Below are 17,884 nucleotides of genomic sequence, written 5' to 3'. Positions count from 1 at the left end.
GTGGGGGGCTGCCCTGGCCGGGCCGGGCCGGGCCGCCCCTTTCTCTCCGAAATCACAAAAACCGGTGATAAATCCGAAATAGTAACTTTTAGGAAGGTGCTAGCCTCAGTGTCAGTATATAAATGTTGTAACCCTGACGGCAGGCTGTGGGCAGGGAGCTGCTGAGCAGAGCTGGCTGGGAAAACCCTGCTCATCAGAATATGCTTCTTTGTAGAAACTGAGTTTTTTGGATAAAACCAGTGTAGACTTGATAAAACTGTATTTTTTGAACTCCAGGATGGAAATTCACTGCCTCCCCAGCAGATCTGTGACACACACTGCAGTAGTCTCAGCTTAGGTATCTGGGTTGCCCATGCACTAAGCAGGCTAATAAATAGCAATATTTTGGCAGTACTAAATAAATATGCTGGGTTGTGGCAGTGGATTGTGGCACCATGACTGAAACACTTAAATTTCAAAAGTTTCTTGCCCTGATTAAACTTCTGAGATCAGTTCAGGTATTGTCTAACATAATCTTGGCCAAGTCTTATTGCTTTTTGTTATACCTGCATTTTACCATCTATCAAGCAGGGAGAAGGATTTTGTGTGTTTATGGAATGATGGGATTTAACAGTTAACTACATCAGCGGCAGGAAAGTGAAAAACTCTCAAAATGCAGAATATTCCATTATACAGAATACACGTTTCTCTGTGACCTGGCTCCGTTTGCTTTTCAGAGGTGATGTTTCTATCAAGTAATGGATACGCCTGGGAATTCAGCCATTGTAGTCTCTGTTATTTATCTTTAGGAAAAGGCAAAGCTTCTAAGAAGTCAGCCTGCTCAGGTTGTGGAACCCAAAGGTCTTCTCTATGTCCAGCAGAGGGAGTTTGCCGTGACTACCCCTAAAGATGGTAGGTAGAAACGTAAACACTTTTTCTGCTACTGAAGCAGCGATTGTGAGAGCCGAGTTCTTACAGTGTTTCTTTCCTTTAAAATAGGGTCTGTTTCCATCCTGGGGTCAGATGATGCGACTACATGCCACATAGTTGTGCTCCGACACACAGGTATCTTTAGAGGGAGTTCAGAACAAAACCTGTAACTCTGAAGTAATGAATTAGTACTGGTTCGTGCTGTGTTAATAAAAGAAACTGCAGTTACACTTACGTAAACTTGAATCTCGAGAAGTGACATGATGTGTTAACTAAATGACTTGTTTGGAGTTGGCACGGTCACTGTCAGAGGTTCCTCGTTCTGGTTGCTCAGTGAGCAGTTCCTAAACTTGATCTGCTCCCGTGGCTGTGGGTGGTGGCAGCTGCAGACTTTGGTTGTGTGCAGCAGTTCAGGCCTGCAGGGTGTGGTAGTAACAGGCAGAATTTATGGAAGGATCGTCCCTACGCACCTGGATTTGTGACATTGGACGTGTTGCCTGGCCCTGGGTAAAAGGGCACTCGCACGCTTCATGTGAATTGTGGTGATTTTATAGTGGGGCACATGACGAGGTGATTGCCTCATTCAGTCAGCCCATACCCTCTGCTGGAGGCTGCTGTCCTGAGAGGAAGCGACGTGGTGATGGATGTAGCTTCTTACACCACTATAGTAGCGTAAACTGGTAGTGGTTTAAATTATGGCAGCCTCCACCAGCACCATTAACTGTCGTCTCCTGCCTTCCTCAGGCAGCGGAGCTACCTGCCTGACACACTGCGACGGATCAGACACGGAAGCTGAGGTGTCGCTCATAATGAGTTCAGTAAAATCCTTCTCTAAGACTGCAGGATATGGAAGGTCAGCTCTGCTCTTACTTCTCGTGGACTCTTTTTCACAAAGCTATTGCAGCTTGTAAGGTGGGGAATATTTATGTGATTATATGGGGTTTGGACAAGGTAACTGCAGGAAACGTCTCTTTATCAGTAAAGTGAAAACTATTTCCTTGATGGTGATTTTGAGAGTGTTTTTAGCAGTGGTTTAAAACATGGTTCTGCTCTGAACAGTGTCTCTGTAAAATGCCATTGTGAGGTTTTCTGTCTGCTGTTTCCCAGGTCACTTTTGTTTCAGATGTGCAAAATCTTCCGAACAACTGGTTTTGGTTTTATATTGGTTTTCCTTCCAGACTGTTAGTCTTGTAAATTCTTTTGGGATCCATCAGGGATTTTTTTAAGTCCTGCATGTGGGGGGGGAGGGGAAAGGAGAGGGGTGATGGTGGCAAAAAACCCCTCTGAAACAGAATTTAGCAAACAAAGTTCTTTCTAAATGTGGGGAGTTTTTTGCCCCTGTAGTTTGATAAGAACAAAAGCTGAATGAACTTAGATACAGTCTCTAAAAGCTCTTGGTTTGTCAGGACTTGTCTTTCCATAGACACTTGTCAGCAAGGACCCTTGCTGTCTGGTCAGAGTGCTTGCGAGGTCACAGGAGTAAAATTCCTCATGTTTAATTAACCCTTTCTTGGGAGCAGAAAGGTGGTTACTAAGTGCAGTCCAAACCAGAGGTGCCGACCATTGGAGGCACCACTGGGGTAGTTGAAATTGTGTGCATGTAACGCTTCCTAAAGTCTTTAATTCGTGCTATTCCCTAGATGATCCTTGAAGTGTTTGTAACACAAATCAACTCGGCGCATGTGACTGTAACAAGTGAGGCTTCTCTAATGATCGCTTTGCAGTCTGGGCTGGGGATTATTTGGTAAAGCTGTTCACTTTGGGATGTCTTTTTAACTGCTGTTTCCTGTTATTCCATCTCTGCTAGGCTGGAAGTGCACCTAGTTGGAGGTTTCAATGATGATAGGCAGTTATCACAAAAACTTACTAATCAGCTTCTTAGTAAGTTCACGTTTTTTCCACTCTCATGTCCAAAAAAAATAGTTCTGACTTGATTTGGGTCAAGTTTGTTTGTAATCTGAGCCCCCTGTCATTTAATGGAAGGAAATCCAGATTTGTTTTGGAGGGTGTTTCCTCTAACTGAGAACCTTATGTGGAGAGGGGTTGGGCTTCTGAGGCTTGCACCCAGCGGTGCACGGGATGGGGGCTCTGAACTGGTGATTTCTTCCTGGCTTCTGCTGTAGCGCATAGCACTGGAGTGCAGATCAGCCGGGCTCAGCCCCCGGCTCTGCTGCCGCTGCGCTGCGTGATCTTGGTCAAGTGTCTAAATTTATACATGTGGGTGACTTCATTAGTTACGGTTCGTTTCATGCCTTAATGCGATGAGGTAAAATTTAATTACCAGTTGGGATTGTCTGATAAAAAAACCTTACATCTCTTTAGAAAATCTTTTAGTCTGGAGAAAGACTGAGGTGCTTTACAACCAGCCCTGTAAGTGCTCTGGCTTTTGTTGAGCGCTTTGGGAGAGTGGAGAAGCCTTGGCCCCACGGGACTGGGGAAGGAGCCGGGGTGGGGGCAGATGTCAGGAGTAGAGGGAGGTGGCCCAAGGGGTAAACAAGGACAAGGTCATGGGGTGCACCCTCATGGCCATGGCAGCCAGGGCTTCCTGTTCGCAGGGTTGTGTGTCCTGTGAGAGTCCTGTGCAGAATGAATAATTCTGGTTAATGTATTTTTTCCAAGCTTCTGATTTTCATGCATCAAGTTACAATTTGAAACAATAACATTGTATGGCTGTTAGAACTTTGTGGGATGGCAGAAAGCGTAATTAAAATATAGCTGATGAAAGACTGGGTCCACTCACTCTCTAGGTAACATTTTAGGAATATACATTTAAATATAAGCTGTTAAATGCGCAGTGCTGAAAGCAGAGCCAATGTGATGCCAGAGCTAAACCAGTGTCAGTAAAAGGGGAAATGGCACAACACTTCAGCGTGTTTTTGCTATTGCACATGGTTGCTTTCTGTAAATTACTGCTGTTTTTAGTAGCTGTGGCTTTAAGGCTGTACAAGTTGGCTTGAAGCAACTCTACAAAACGCTCTTTGCTCTGTGCCTTATTTAGGAGCAGATGTTAGGTCTCTCTGCCCAAATATTCTGCAGGGCACAGCACTGATAGAGCCCCTTGCCTATGCACAGCACGTGCTTTGCCACCTGTCAGTCTTACACATTGCTGCTGTCGTTGTTGTAGGAGCGTTCGATCTCCAGCCGGATGATGTTCATTTAGTGACTTTCTGCGTAACAGGTAAGAAGATGTTTCCTTGGTTTCTGAAGTATCTTTAGGCACTGAAAGGGCCTTTTCACGCATGGCTTTTTTTATCTGTCCTGTCAGAAAGAACAGCACGAGTCCTCCGTAACAAGTGGCAGATTTTGAGTGTTATTGCTGGTAGTGTGTGTGGTGATGTCAGACAGAAGCCCCTGTGATTATTACTGGCTATTTCGCCACCTTTGTCCTGTGGAAAGAGGCCCTGTGTCTGTGGGTATCTTCAGAGGCCGCTGCGAGAGGCACTGGCAGCCCGCGCCCCTGCAGGTGTGAGCAAATTGGTGCCTCCTTCCCTGAGTTCACAGTGTGTGATGCCACATCGAAGGAGTCATTTCCTGTTCTGTGTATCGTGTTCAGGTCGTACTTCCATCATCTTTGCAGCGCTGTTGGTGACAGAAACGCGGCACCACGGTAGTTCTGCGTTGCGGGTTTGTCCCTGTAAAATGCCTGCGCAGAAGGCAGAGCGGCAGCTGGAGCCGGCTGCGCTGCTGGGAGGTGGGCTTCTGCTCCAGGCCCGTGCTCACTGGTGTTGGTTTGCACCACCTTCTCTGTAGTTCTTTTAGGCTTCCTTGGGTTTTTTTTCTGTCTTTATGCAATACTGGCTCTGTTCTTCTCTAATAAACACACACCTATGTGAGTGCTGCTCAGAAAAGAATGCAAAGCCCTAAGAGATTGGCTTTATTTTTTTTTCTTGCAGAACTAAATGATAGAGAAGAAAAGGACGTTCACTTTCCAATCATTTATGGAATAGGTGAGTTAGAATTTATTTCTTTTGTACCTGGAGTACTCTGCAGATTCCAATAGTAAATCTGGTATCCAGTAACGGGTAGGTGAAGCCTGTGCTAAAAGTTCAGTGTTGCTGTTGGAGGCCTGGGTAGAAATAGTTGTTCTCCTGGTGCCGCAGTTAGGTAGAGGCACACGTGTAAGTGGCTGTGTACAAATGCAAAGTTGCTGTACTAACCTTTGGGGTTAGAATTCAGCCTTCTTTTCACTGTTTGTTCTGTGGTCTTGTTTTTTTCTAGTTTAAGTATCTCTGAAAATGTTCCTCTGCAGTACTGAAATGCTGTCAGAGCAGAATAAGTGGAAATAGGCTACCGCAGGCTATGAGGTCTGTGGTACAGAGAAATCCAAGAGCAGTATTTATGTGTTCTGAAGTTCCTGCTATGTAGTCCTTCTGGGGACATGGTCATTTTAAACAAGTGTTTGTAAGAATTCATTGTTTCTGCGTTTAAACTCTATTTCCTGCCAGCTGTGAACGTTAAAACAGCAGAGATTTTCCCTGCAACCTTCCCAGAAAAAGGGCCGGATGAGGATTTGCGCTCAGCCCATGTTTTAACAGGAGCACCAGTGAGTAAAAATAATGGGAAGACAGGGTGTTTGTGCTGGAAGGGGAGAGAGAGAGTTGAGGGGTTATGAAATGTGAGAAGTCTGAGGAAAAAATTACTTTGGTAGTGTTCTGTCAGTAACCAAAGCACTGGGAAAGCTGGAGGAGCAAGGCAAAGGAGAGCGGTGGAGGTCAAACCACTTCTGCCAGGGGAAGCCCTCTGGAACCACAGCCCCGTCAGGATGGTTCACGGAAAGAGATTCAGGCCATGGGCACAATCCCAGCAGCGTCTTTCACGTCACGGTTTGTTGTTGCAGTTTAACGTCGTGTTTGTCAGAATAACTGGTTAATCTCAGTGCAGTAGGAATGGAGCAGGGCTGAGCTGGGGTGCAGACAGAAGCTGCAGCTTCAGGCCTTGCAGAGCAGATGAATTTGTTGTCTCTTTCATCTGGGCTTAAGGCTCCCTGTGTTGTTACAGCTGACAAACATTTATGACGCAAAGATGGAACAACTGCACATTGGGCCTTACTTCTGGAGGCCTTTCCCACATGTGGATTTCTGGTTGGAACAGGATGATAAACAGATTTTACAGGTACTTGAGACAGACTTTCATTTTTCTCCTTCTAGCGGAGCAGAGAAAGGCGCGTGGGCTGTCTGAACTTTTCCCACTGTGCTGCTGGGGAGGGTGGGAAATAATCTTAGAAGGCAGAATAATCGAGAACTTTGTGTTCTGAATGTCAAGCAGCTTTTGCTACCGTCTTGTTTTTCAGAATCTTTCCACGTCGCCCCTGGCTGAGCCACCCCACTTTGTTTCCCACATTAGATCGACGCTGACATTTTTGAAAGAACATCCATTCCCATCTCGCTCCCTGTTTCCTGACAGGAGACCTCGCGTCTACAAAAAAAACGAAGAAGGGTTGTGGGAACAGGTTTGTTCTGGCAAAATCTAACCCGGAACTAACCACCACAGCTGCTCTAGGGAAGCACAGTCTTGCAAGAAGAGCAGTTTGTTGCAAAAAAAAAGTGTATTGCTCATCACAAATACTTTTGTTTCTGTGCTTTTCAAAATAAAATATTTTGGCAGAAGTCACTTGTTTTTTCTGCATTATGTACCTAGGAATCACTGCCACTTGGAAGGAAGAATTTGGCTTTACGACCTCTCGCTCCAGGGCAGTAATTTGATCCACACAGGTAAAGAGAGGGAGCAGGGTGAGAGACTGAGAAGGGAATCGTGATGTTGGTGTTTACTCTAGAAAATGATTTCCTGCACATGCTTAAAGCTTCCTGAAACTGAGGAGAGAGCCTTCAACAATAATTTAGTTCAAGAGTAATAATCTGAAGAATCTTTATTGAGAGATCTGAAGAATGAAGCTCATTCCAACAAAACTACTGGTTTAACACTTCCAAATATAAAAACATTAAAAATTAATCCTTGTGGCGATAACTTTATCCCCACAAATTACTCTTATTAACATACTTCATTGCACCAAAGAAACCAAGGAGGAAGACTGGTCAATGCAGTTGGTTTTGCACTTTAGAAAAAACTGCACTCCGATTTACATAAATTACCCTAACGGCAAAATTGACCTTGGCCATGGCACCCCAGACCCACGGGATCTAAAGCTGAAAGTCCAAGCAGGTGACAGGACAACTACAAAAGCCCAGATTTTTCAAAAGTATCAAAGTCCTGCTCCCACTACAGCCATTATGGTGTTAATTTAGAATTGTGAGGGGAAAGGAAAAACCCCAGCCCCACCCAAAGAAAACCCCGATGCCGGTGCTGCAGTCCTTCTGCGCAGCTCTGTGGGGCTGGGGTGGGTCTCAGCAGCAGAGCTCTCGGGGAAGGCAAGCGTTTCCAAAGCACTCCTTTCCACAGAAGGCTCTGGAACTGCAGCAAAGGACTGAGAACATTCGGGAGAGGGAGACTTGTACACGTTAGCTTTTGATTTATCTAAAGCTTTGCTTGTGTATTACTCAGTGAGTTGTGCTGTAGTGTAAATAACCTGTGTAATTTCTTTGAATCTGTACAATTCCTACCATAGGTAAGTTACTGTTATTCAAAAAATAAGTGTTGAAACCGTCACAAATGTATTGGTTTTTCAAGCGTCACTACCTCAATCTTTAAAAATAACAGAAAGAACTCCAGTTACACTGCGTAGATGTGTTCATGAGTATTTGGTTTATAAATGGCGTGCAAAGGAAAATAATGGGGTGTGGGTGATTCTTTCCAGTGGCAGAAGCAGGAAGCTGTTGAGGCATGCAGAGGAGCTATTTCTTTCTGAAAGGCTTGAAACTAACTTAGTCCTCACTGTACCTGGGGCCTTCGCTGGCTGGGTCAGGTCACACAACAGCAGTGATGGCAACGTACTGTTCAGTGACTTCTGTGTACACAGGCACCACCGTTTGGCAGGGTTGTCAGGTTGAAAAGAAAGGAGCAAACAGCACTCGTGGGACTGCAGTCGATGTTTTGCAGAAGAGGCTAAACTGAATTTTAGATATTAAAAAGGTGAATGATTGGCAGTTGGTTTTTTTAAAGTGTATTAACATAAACTAGATAATTTCACAATCATTGGGTGCAGCTGTATCCTTCATTTTGTGTGTGGCTGATTGGTTAGAAAGTACTATCATGCTTCAGTTCCTACAGGAAAGCTAACTGCCAGTTGTTGGTACAACTGTTTATGAGCCAGTAATAGAGGTCACTGGTACTTCAGTGACACTGACTCGTAGAGGATTAAAGCACTGTAACAAGTGTACACAGACAAATCTCTGTCCTATGGGGGTGTGAATTTCTATCTGTGCAGAATCCTAGTTAGTAAGTTACAGCAGTTATTACTGTACTGGTGTGTGGCACCGCTCACATCTCAAATGCATCATGAACACCCTGCCCCCAGGGCACAGGCTTCCTCTGCAAAGTCTGAAATCCACAGCCTGGATTTTATCTTTGACTCTCTTGTTCCTCTGCCGTCGTGCAGTCAGTTGGAGATTTGTCACACTGAACATCCTCAGTGTCTGTCTGTGGTGACTGTGCCACCTCCTGCCGCTGCTCTGTTTTTTCTGTCTCCAAAGGTCCTTGCTCTTGGCCAGGGGATAGAGCTGGGGGTCTGTGATCCATCTCCTCCAGGTCATTGCAGTGGCTGACGGAACTGGTCTCACTGAACGCATCAGAACTTCTTAGAGACCTTTTAAAAATTTTCTGGCCTGTAAAGGATTTGAAGAAAACAGCACCAATGAAGGCAGCAAATAAAAAATGTCGTATGCACAAGTTAAGTTTCAAAGCAAGCATCTGAATTTTAGAGCTGCAAAGGAACAGATGTTATCTGGGTGCTAACCTGTACCCTAACCATAGGCATACTTGTGTCACATGTACGCATGCGAGGCAGTAGCATCTGTGTTATCCTGTGTACACAGACACTGTGGAAATTCAGCTGAGACAGAAGCCGTCCACAGGGCCTGAAGTCATTCCAGAGTAACAACCTGCACTGAAAATCACAGGCTGGAAGCCAACCAGCTCAAAAGGTGAGTTAAAACTGTGGATCTCCTGCTGGTCAAATCAACATTCGTTACTAACACAACTACACAGAAAGGGCCGTAGGTTTAATAGATCTTCACCTTAGAATTACTTTGCCCACAAAATATTGTGTAGCAACAGAAATACATGATTACACACTAGTTATGCTTTTATTTCAAATAAAACTTCTGGCTAGCTTCCAAAACTCCATAACCTTATAATACTCCAGAGGAAAATTTCAGACTTCATAGGCAGTTGTTAGTTAATGGGATAACAACTCCCTCGAGTCCCAGGGGGAATTCCTGGGGAGAAAACAAGGTGCTCTGTGCCACGTTTAAATGGTTTTTAAGGCAGACTTAAGGCACTAGAAGATGAGCTCCAGTTCCAGATATTATGAAAGACAGAAAACCATGTGGGTCCTCCTGTGTCATACAGCTCAGATGGCAGATGTTTTAGCAAGTTTTATGAATAATACTAAGACCTAGAAACTTACCAGGAAGTCTCTGCTTTGCAAGGCTGGCAGTAGGAGTTGGTGGTGGAGTGGTGCCTGTTCCTTGGGCTTTTGACACGTATGTGGATTCTGTGGATTCTAGAGAGCCTGCAGGTTTAAAAAAAGAAACTGAATATAGCACAAACCAGACAAGTTTTCTGTTCAATCTGTATTTACAGGATATGTAACCGTCTTGATTTTGCTGCACATTTTTGAAATTGCATGTGCTAGGTTGAGCTGAAACTGCTACTTGCTGGTAGCTGTCTCCCAGTGCCAAGACTTTCAAAGATTCTTGAAGTTTCCCTCACATTCCACAATGCTGCTACACCCCGTAGTCCTTTTCCCCTTCTCCACTGGGCACCTGACATACTCCTAGCTGCAAGCTATTGAGCAGAGGGTAAATGTTCCCAGGGAAGCCTTGCTGTTCTCTGCCACAAGAACCTTCCAGTTGGTGCATCAAGAATCAGAAAGAAAGATCCCAAATCCAGCAGAAGCCTTCCTTGCTGCTTACAGAGACACAGCTGTGCTATTGTTCTAGGGCCGACAGACACTGCTGAGTTGAGGAATATTTTTAAGACTCTGCCACACTTTTTACAGTGAAAATGTAGGATTTCAGAAAGTATTACGTTAGTACATCGGTCTTAATGACGTGGAGGCTATGGAGAGTTCTTTTCACATCACCAGACAATAATTACAAATATATTAGTAAAATAATAGTCTTTTACGCTGCAATAGTCCCTCCGTTGCCGTCTCCCACAAAGCCATGTCCGTGCCGGCCCCCAGCTGGTTTCAGCCTGTCCTTGTGAGACATCGCACTGCTGACCACACCAAGCGGTACCTTTCTCCAGCTGGCAATAGCCAGATAATCTCAAACCAGGGTTTCAGACAAAGACATCAAGTTCCAGCAGCGCATCACATCCGAGTGCTGCTTTGCGAGCATACTCAAGAGGATACGTGTGTGTGTACACAGCAAAGGACTGTTCTGAGACCTGAGCTACCCTGCTAGCTTAGATGCCAAACATTCGCAGGGTACGTAGCCAAAAGTCACAGAAATTAGGCCTCTGTTAATAAATGCCAATGTCTGCTATCGCCTGCTTAACGCGACTCCACATGCAAGAACAAAATGTAAACTGCACAAGTAAGGCCAGAAGATTGTCTTGGGTGTTACAGAAATAGTGACAAGCATCTTCTTTTACATCCTGAGGGTGGACTGTGTCACGATCAAGTCAGCACGAGAAAGCGTGTTGCAGTTCTAGTATAAAATTGGACCAGTTCAAACAACAGCAGTTACCACTGCAGCTGCACTGAGACCTACCCGCTGTTAAATTGAACGTTCTTCCCTTTGGCGAGGCTTGGAATGGAGAAAACCAGTTCAGCACGGAGCCCACCACCGGTATTTGTCGTAGCAGACCCTGCAAAGTACACAGTTAAGCACTGGCTGCAGAGCAAGCGACCTGTGTCACAAGTCACTTCGAGTTACCTGGATAACTAATTGTTATAGTCTCACCTCTTCCAGAAGTCGTTCTTCATTTGCTTTCTGAAGCTGAAGTTGCGCTTCCTGTATCCCTTTTCTAACAACTTCAGTCATGTTTTCTAACAACTAATAAAACCAGAAATTATGTTATTATATAGAAATAATTATATACATTCTCATTATACATTAATTTACATAATACACATAGTATTATACATTATTATTATATAAATTATCTGGACTTGAAAATGTCTTTTTAGTTCAGGTTTTGAGGATGAAGACGTGGTAGTTGGACATTTTTCTACTTCAAGACAGTATCTGACAAGCACGGTTTCATTATGACTGTAAATTAAAAGACGTACAGGCCGACTGCAGGATTTTTAAAAGCTATTAAACTTCAAACAGGAATGGTACATATTTCTGTTGTACTTGGAGGCAAGCCTGTGACCCAAATTCTTCAAAGATCTGCTTAGCACGTACACGTTCATCAGATGCTGAGTCTGCTTGGGAAGAGTTTTTAGATTTACAGATGAGCTTTTGGTTTCTCTCAAGTGTCCGGGATTTAAAGCAGCCTCACAGTCCAGCTGGGTCTGTGTCAGTCACTGATTCAACTTGGTTTTTCAAATCTAATACATGACTGCCCATCTGATCGCTGTGCAAGCGCCTGTGATGTTTTACACTGCAAAGGCCCAGCAGTTTACTGGGAGAGCTGGAGGGGCAGTAAGTGAACAAACCCAAGAGATCAGAAACCAAAGTCACGGCTTTGTCATGTGCAAGACAAATGCCAATTTCCATAACTTAATATGGATTTTAATATTGCCAAAGGCCTAGGTGACAGGCACTTCCTCCAAAGTGCCAAAAATTTACGTTACTGTCAGTAAAAACTAAGGAAAAAAGAGGAAGCTGCTCCTTTTCCCTGGCACAGAGGCAAGCCAGGCCCTGACCACCACAGCAAGCTCCGTGTCCCCGTGCACTGACTGCAGAAGGGAGTGCACTGGATTTGCATTGAGAGCACAAGGAGGAACCACTGTGTTTTCTGGTTCAGCAAAGATGCTGGTCTTACTTTGTTTCATTTTTAGTGCACCTATCTGTGTGTCCTCAGGGCTTGCTGGTATTGGAGTAGTCTTTTTCTAAGCTTCTCTCTGGTCCCAGACACCACTTCTCTACATGGTGCAAGTGTCATTCTCACAGATTGTTTCTGCTTTTCAGTTTTGAATCAAATGGTGTAGGGTCCTTTCAGTACCACAGATTTATTGTAGCTGGTTTCAAGGACGACACTTTTCTGAGTCCTCCACTACTCTCTGTTGCTCCCTAGAAGCTTCAGGATCAGAGCAGCCCATATTCCTACATTTGGTTCCTAATCTCTCTGCTACAACAGTTAAAAAACTGAAGGTGCTCTACAGGCAAAGCATCTTTCATCTCACCCTCAAGTCAACAGTGGGCAGAAAGTGTCCAGAAAACACTGCCAGAAAATCTTTCACTGCCAAAATCAACATATCCCCATGGGCAGAAAGGCAATTTCTGGGCATAGGATTTCTGAAGTTCTCTTTATTTTTTAGGTGAGGAAATTAAATGCCCACCACTAGAGGAAGGAAAGGACAGGCCTTCATTTTTGGTGCACGTCATGTAGGAATTCTGCTTTAGAGAACATCTGAAGAACTGTAATCAGGTAAATGCTTTTACAAAAAGGAGCTGGTTCATCAGCTACTTCAATAGGTCATTTGTGGTTTCTGTTTTTAAGCCACCAATTTAATATTTTTCACGCATTTTAGGACACAGTCTTATCTTAAAGCTGGTATAAACAATCTCAATCCCGCCATATCTAGCAGTAGTGAGAAACATCAGCTCACAATCTGTCCCTACCTTCCCTGTTTTTTTCCTGACAGCTTAAATGAGCCTATTTCAGTAGTAGTAAAGATTTTTATTTAGAACTACTGAGCATAGGACCATGAACAGAAATCAGCACATCCTCAGAATGTCAACCCTGTAACAAAAGTTCTCCTTACGTGGACACGCTTTGTTACTTCCACAGTAATCAATACCATTTGTTGCAGAGGACAATTTTTACTTTCACAAAGAACAAAACCATGCCCAGAAGTCAATATGGAAGCGGGGGGGCGGGAAACAAAGGTGCTGAAATGCTTTGTGATTTATTAATACATACTTTTGAATTTTCTTCAATTTCTCTGCCTGTTGCTGCAATAGTTTCAACCAACTCCGACACATCCAGATCCTCATTTACCATGCCAATATAAATGCAATTCTTCTGCCCTCCAAATTCTGGACCTGCGAGCACAGGGAGAATCGAGTCTTTGTGGTGCACAAAAACGCCTTCTCACAGCAGCTGCAATACTCGTGCTTGTGAGTCTGGAAATCCTGATGCAAACACATGCTTCAGTAATCAAGGGCGGTATCTGCAGAGGTATAAATTGTGCAGACTGAAAAAGCTCAGCCCTGTGGGCTTTCAAAAAGAGAAAAGAAAACAACATCTAAACAAGAAAAGCAGTGGATCTTTTATACAGCCAAGGAGTCATATAATAAATAATCAGGGTTGAATATGCTTCAAATTCAATACTTTCTGCCTTTTAGAGATGACTTGGTTCCATCAGTCCAGGCCACTTAATTTTCGAAAGCCGACTAGAAAAAGATCAGAATTCTGAGTAAGCAAGTTAATATTATTTCAGCTATAGTGTGGCACTATGTAAATGTGAAAGTGCAGCTAATTATCATTACAGTAATCTGAAGCTTTAATCCATCCACAGAAAGCAGTGGACTGATGAGTGGGTTTTGAGCGAGACCTGCCCTTCACTACCTGAGCCAGTTCAGTTTGCAGCCATGAACACTGCAGCACCTGTTCTTCCTGACAAGGAAACTGCTGGGCTGGTTGGTCGTAAGTCACCTTTCACAAGTATTTCTGAGAGCAGTGCAGCTCACACACCCTGCTGAGCATTTGTGAGGGGGGACATTAAAAAGGGGTGAGGAGGAAACAAAGCCACAATAACCACATACACAGCAGTGTAATTTTGCGTTACAACGACCCATCTATGAATGACCTATTGAACTGCTGTAACACAGCCAGTAAAATGACTATCAGCTTGAATAGAGGGGTTGTTGTAAAACAGTTCAGTTACCCAAGGAAAAAATGAGATCCGACTCCAGTTCATTTAATTTCTTCAGCAGCTCTGTGTTGATTTTTTCTAGTTCTTTTTCTTGTTTTTCATCATTCTTCCCATCGCTGTGATAGTTGTATCTTCAAAACAAGCCAGAAGATGGTGATTTCACTTTACAGTACATACAAAAATATATAGACATTTAGCATGTTTATACAAATTTCTGTGTGTTATGAACCAAAAACCTCAAAACATTACAGTGTAGCTCAACAACTGGGTTTGTCATCAGAGATGCTGGAGTGGGGGGAGGTTGCTGCTGCAAGCTTAACTGAACACAGCAGACTTCTAGGTATTATTAGATGTAACTGGTTTTACTACGGAGAATTCTTCCCAGCAGACGGTATCAGAGGGTCAGAACAGACACATGAAGGGTCTCATTCAGTATATTACTGCATTTCATTACAGATTAAAATCTAAGTTATACAGTAGGATGCACATGTATATCACATATCCATCTAACAGATCCACACACTGCCTCCAGTATTAGAACTGTTGCCCTAGTTCTGTTAAAACAACTCTTCAGTTTTTCTTAAAAAAAAAGATAAACCCAAAGTAAGCAACATTAAAAAGGTGATCTTTTACAAAGCGCTCAAAAGCTTTGACTCAGTGAAAAGCCAAATACGAATCAGCAAACAGTACAGCCAAATCAACATTGAAGAGATCACTTATTCCTTTCTGTTAATGCAGTCTATTCAAGTATACAATGAAGAAAATATAAAAAAGTTACCTTACAACACCTAATCCTGGCCAGCTGAGATCTTCAATGTACAACAGGCCTACTGTCCTTCTCACTTCTTGCTCAAATTCCTCTCTCAGTTGCATTGTACTTGTCAATACTGAGATCTTCATTTTTAAGCAGTCTACTAACTGATCAACATCTTGTATTTCAGTTCCTAAAACTAAAGAGCTGATGTATTACAGTGTGATAAAAGTGAATGGACATGCACACAGATGTCCAGATTAAATAAGTCATTTGCAAAGAAGTCACTCTAAGTCCATCAGAAATATAACTTAGAGTATTGAAATATCTTGACCTATATAACTGTTTTTTCTTCAGTTATCCAGCCACTGATACACCAAAATGGAGAAAACTAAATATTTCATTTTTAAAAAGCTAATGAAATGGATTTTCTGATTTACAAACGAATAAGGACAATATCCTTTTTTGTGACCCAAGTACATAGCATCAGAAGAATTCCTCTTCTCATAGCCAAACAGACAAGGAATAAGCTTTCATGCTGGATTTAAAAAAAAATAAAAGTCATCACAGCATCACCAAGTTACATTACTCTAAAAATCACCTTTTCTGAGTACACCAGGATCCTCCCATGTCAGTGCCAGGTGTTTCGACAGCCTAAGCCATTCACCCCACACAGACTGGCAGGACACAGCGCCCCGAGCCCCTGCGCGTTGCTCCGTGGGGCTGCCGCGTCTAAACAAGTACGTACACGGTACTGACTTGAACGTGAAATCCCAGGACACTTTCCAAAACACAACGGTTATTTTTTCCCCCTCCTGCATCAGTGATTACAGAAATACCGAGAGGTTTAGTAAATAATTCCAGTTAAGTAGTTATATTTTGAACACCGTTTCAGTGTTGAAACACCTGCGTAGAAAGGTCAAGCACCTTTTTCTTGTGTTAAGCAGCTGAGAGAAGGAAAGGTAGGGATGATTTTTCCTTCATATTTCTTTTATAACTATCAGAAACAAAGAGCTGCTCCCCTTGCTTTTCCTAACAGATTTAAAAAACCAGTCTTTCTCTGCAGAGGCAGCGAGGCAATGTCACATACGATAGCTGAGCTACCTCTAATGCCCTGTTGGTAAGGCACAGCAGAATGATACAGCTGATATGGTTGTCTATAAAAAAATCCTCACAATAGGATAATATAATAAAGATTTTCTTGAGTATATCTGCTTTTACACCAGGAGATTGTTCTAGACTTATATAGCAAATCCCAGTTTTTACAAGTGGTTGAATAAAGTGGATGTTACCTGCAGAAGTCATCAGTGGGCTAAAACGCACGCATGTGCCTTCATCCTCCAGTTCCACCACATCGACTCCACTGGCAGGAACCAGCTGTGCCAGCTGCTCTCCGAGCTGAAGGGACAAGGCGCAGTGAGACACGCACAGAGCACGACCTCCTGCGGTCGCTGTCTAGGGCTGGATTCTTCCCGCAGTCAATGCAGAACCACACACTAACGTTTTCTGTATTTCTCAAAATCACTTCTTTTAACAAAATACGTCAGCTTGCTGGTGATCTGACAAAGCTGGACATGTACTTAAAATCTTGAAAATTCAGGATAAGCTACAAGTGTTACAAGTCAGAAGTTTCTGCAGTCGTCATTTATTATAGCATTATGACTATGCAACTGATCCAATATAGCGATGTGCTCAGCTATCTGAAAGCACAGGTTTCTAGAATTAATTACCTTAAGGTACTCACAAATACACAGACATTGTCAATGAAGGATCTAGCCGATTAACAGAGTTCTCAAGTTTTCACATATTCCCACAAGACCAAGGAAAAAAATCCACTACCAAAGGCTTAAGATGCAGTAATAATTTCAGTCATAATTACATGCAAAATAATCAGGAATGGAAAGCAACTTTGCTTCAGAGCAAATTCCTCTCTTTAATCCAAAATGCCCACTGGTTTTGCAAAGGATACCAGATCAAGAATAACTATCGAACTAGTCTACCAAAGGTTTTGTCATTACTGATTGATCCCTGGAAGCATTCCTCTGTCACTTCTTTCCTCCTAAAGAGAAAAAGCATCCGTTCTTACCCACTGATTGAAAGTGTCACAAACGTGTCTTTCGCTGCTTATGACAGGGTGCTGAATAGTTAAGGTCTGCGCAGCATGTGAGGTTTGATCTGAATACAAAGATAGAAGAATCACAGAAATGGATTTTTATTTACTTAGTTAAACAAAAGGCAACCTGAAATTTAGATAAAAGACAATTACATTTCCTAGGTAGTGTAACACATCTACACGATGCACTGGGCCTCAAGCAGACTACGAAGGATTTTTTTTTTTAACGGTACGCTGAACATGACAAATAACAGAAGTAAAACAGAGCTGGATATACCAGTTTTAGAACTAACCAATAAAATACTTTTCTAAGTGTTGAAGTTTAAATACCCCAATAGAAATAAAAACAATGATTTCACACAGCAAAATCCTGTCACAGCAGGCTGCCATATTTAGTTTGATGCCTTCAGCTACATTTTAAAGTAAGTTCAATAGGTTTTAATGATTACTTTCTGTTTTAAACCACACAAAAATAATACTGAAGTATTTAAGAGTCCATTATACACATAAGACATGCAGCAATGGCCAAACATCTTAAACCCTTATAATTCAGGTGGGCGACTCCTCCTTAGTAAAGCTTTCCAAATAAACACTTCAATGTGCAAAGCAACCCACCAAGTCACTGCACCAGGATGAACAGATTTACGTCTTGAGTGGAACCACTAATTAGATTAAAATCAAAACCAAGCCTCCCTCATGGCCAAAACAAAACAATCCACGGCCAATTAAAATGAACGCCCATAACAAAACCACAAAGTTCTCCAGCGGTCTTCGCCCCATCGCAGCTGGACACAACAGCGCCCTCTGCTGTAACCGCCAGGACCAGACCGCTCTTTCTCGGAGAGCAGCGCCGAGAGCCGTGCGCGGCCTGGCTACCGCACGCCCACGACGGTATTTCCACAACAGGTCCTGATGTGTTCTGCTATTTTATCGCAACAGCAAGCGTCATGAGTAAAACACAGACACAGTGCTTGCAACGAGCCACTAAACGCTGAGAGCC

The 17,884-nt window shown here is 43.1% G+C and overlaps 2 protein-coding genes across 2 annotated transcripts; one reads left to right on the top strand and one right to left on the bottom strand.

Annotated features, from left to right (window-relative positions):
* The first annotated feature begins 434 nt into the window (after positions 1–434).
* Positions 435–6,379, top strand: NTAN1 (N-terminal asparagine amidase). Its single transcript, XM_010193336.1, has 10 exons — positions 435–497; positions 789–891; positions 979–1,044; positions 1,654–1,762; positions 2,717–2,790; positions 4,034–4,087; positions 4,803–4,856; positions 5,355–5,452; positions 5,908–6,021; positions 6,200–6,379. The coding sequence occupies exons 1-10, from the start codon at positions 435–437 to the stop codon at positions 6,377–6,379; spliced, it is 915 nt and encodes a 304-aa protein (XP_010191638.1).
* A 1,985-nt stretch (positions 6,380–8,364) lies between these two features.
* Positions 8,365–16,946, bottom strand: LOC104547570 (pyridoxal-dependent decarboxylase domain-containing protein 1-like; the record flags this gene model as incomplete). The annotated part of the gene is made up of 9 exons (XM_010193335.1): positions 8,365–8,627; positions 9,431–9,535; positions 10,743–10,839; positions 10,935–11,027; positions 13,066–13,187; positions 14,033–14,151; positions 14,799–14,970; positions 16,064–16,169; positions 16,858–16,946. Coding segments are annotated over 9 exons (1,166 nt in total), but the record flags the coding sequence as incomplete, so codon positions are not given.
* Positions 16,947–17,884: the final 938 nt, after the last annotated feature.

The sequence above is a fragment of the Mesitornis unicolor genome, unplaced genomic scaffold, assembly GCF_000695765.1.
Source record: "Mesitornis unicolor isolate BGI_N332 unplaced genomic scaffold, ASM69576v1 C13687477, whole genome shotgun sequence".
NCBI classification, from domain to species: domain Eukaryota; kingdom Metazoa; phylum Chordata; class Aves; order Mesitornithiformes; family Mesitornithidae; genus Mesitornis; species Mesitornis unicolor.
Note: the sequence above shows the minus strand (reverse complement) of the source record. Positions and strands in the feature narration are given on the sequence as shown.

Coding starts and splice junctions, on each gene's coding strand:
- NTAN1 (XM_010193336.1), top strand. CDS start 435: ATGACTGAAACACTTAAATTTCAAAAGTTTCTTGCCCTGATTAAACTT. Junction 1,763..2,716: donor AAGACTGCAGGATATGGAAG/GTCAGCTCTGCT, acceptor CATCTCTGCTAG/GCTGGAAGTGCACCTAGTTG. Junction 6,022..6,199: donor ATGATAAACAGATTTTACAG/GTACTTGAGACA, acceptor CTTGTTTTTCAG/AATCTTTCCACGTCGCCCCT.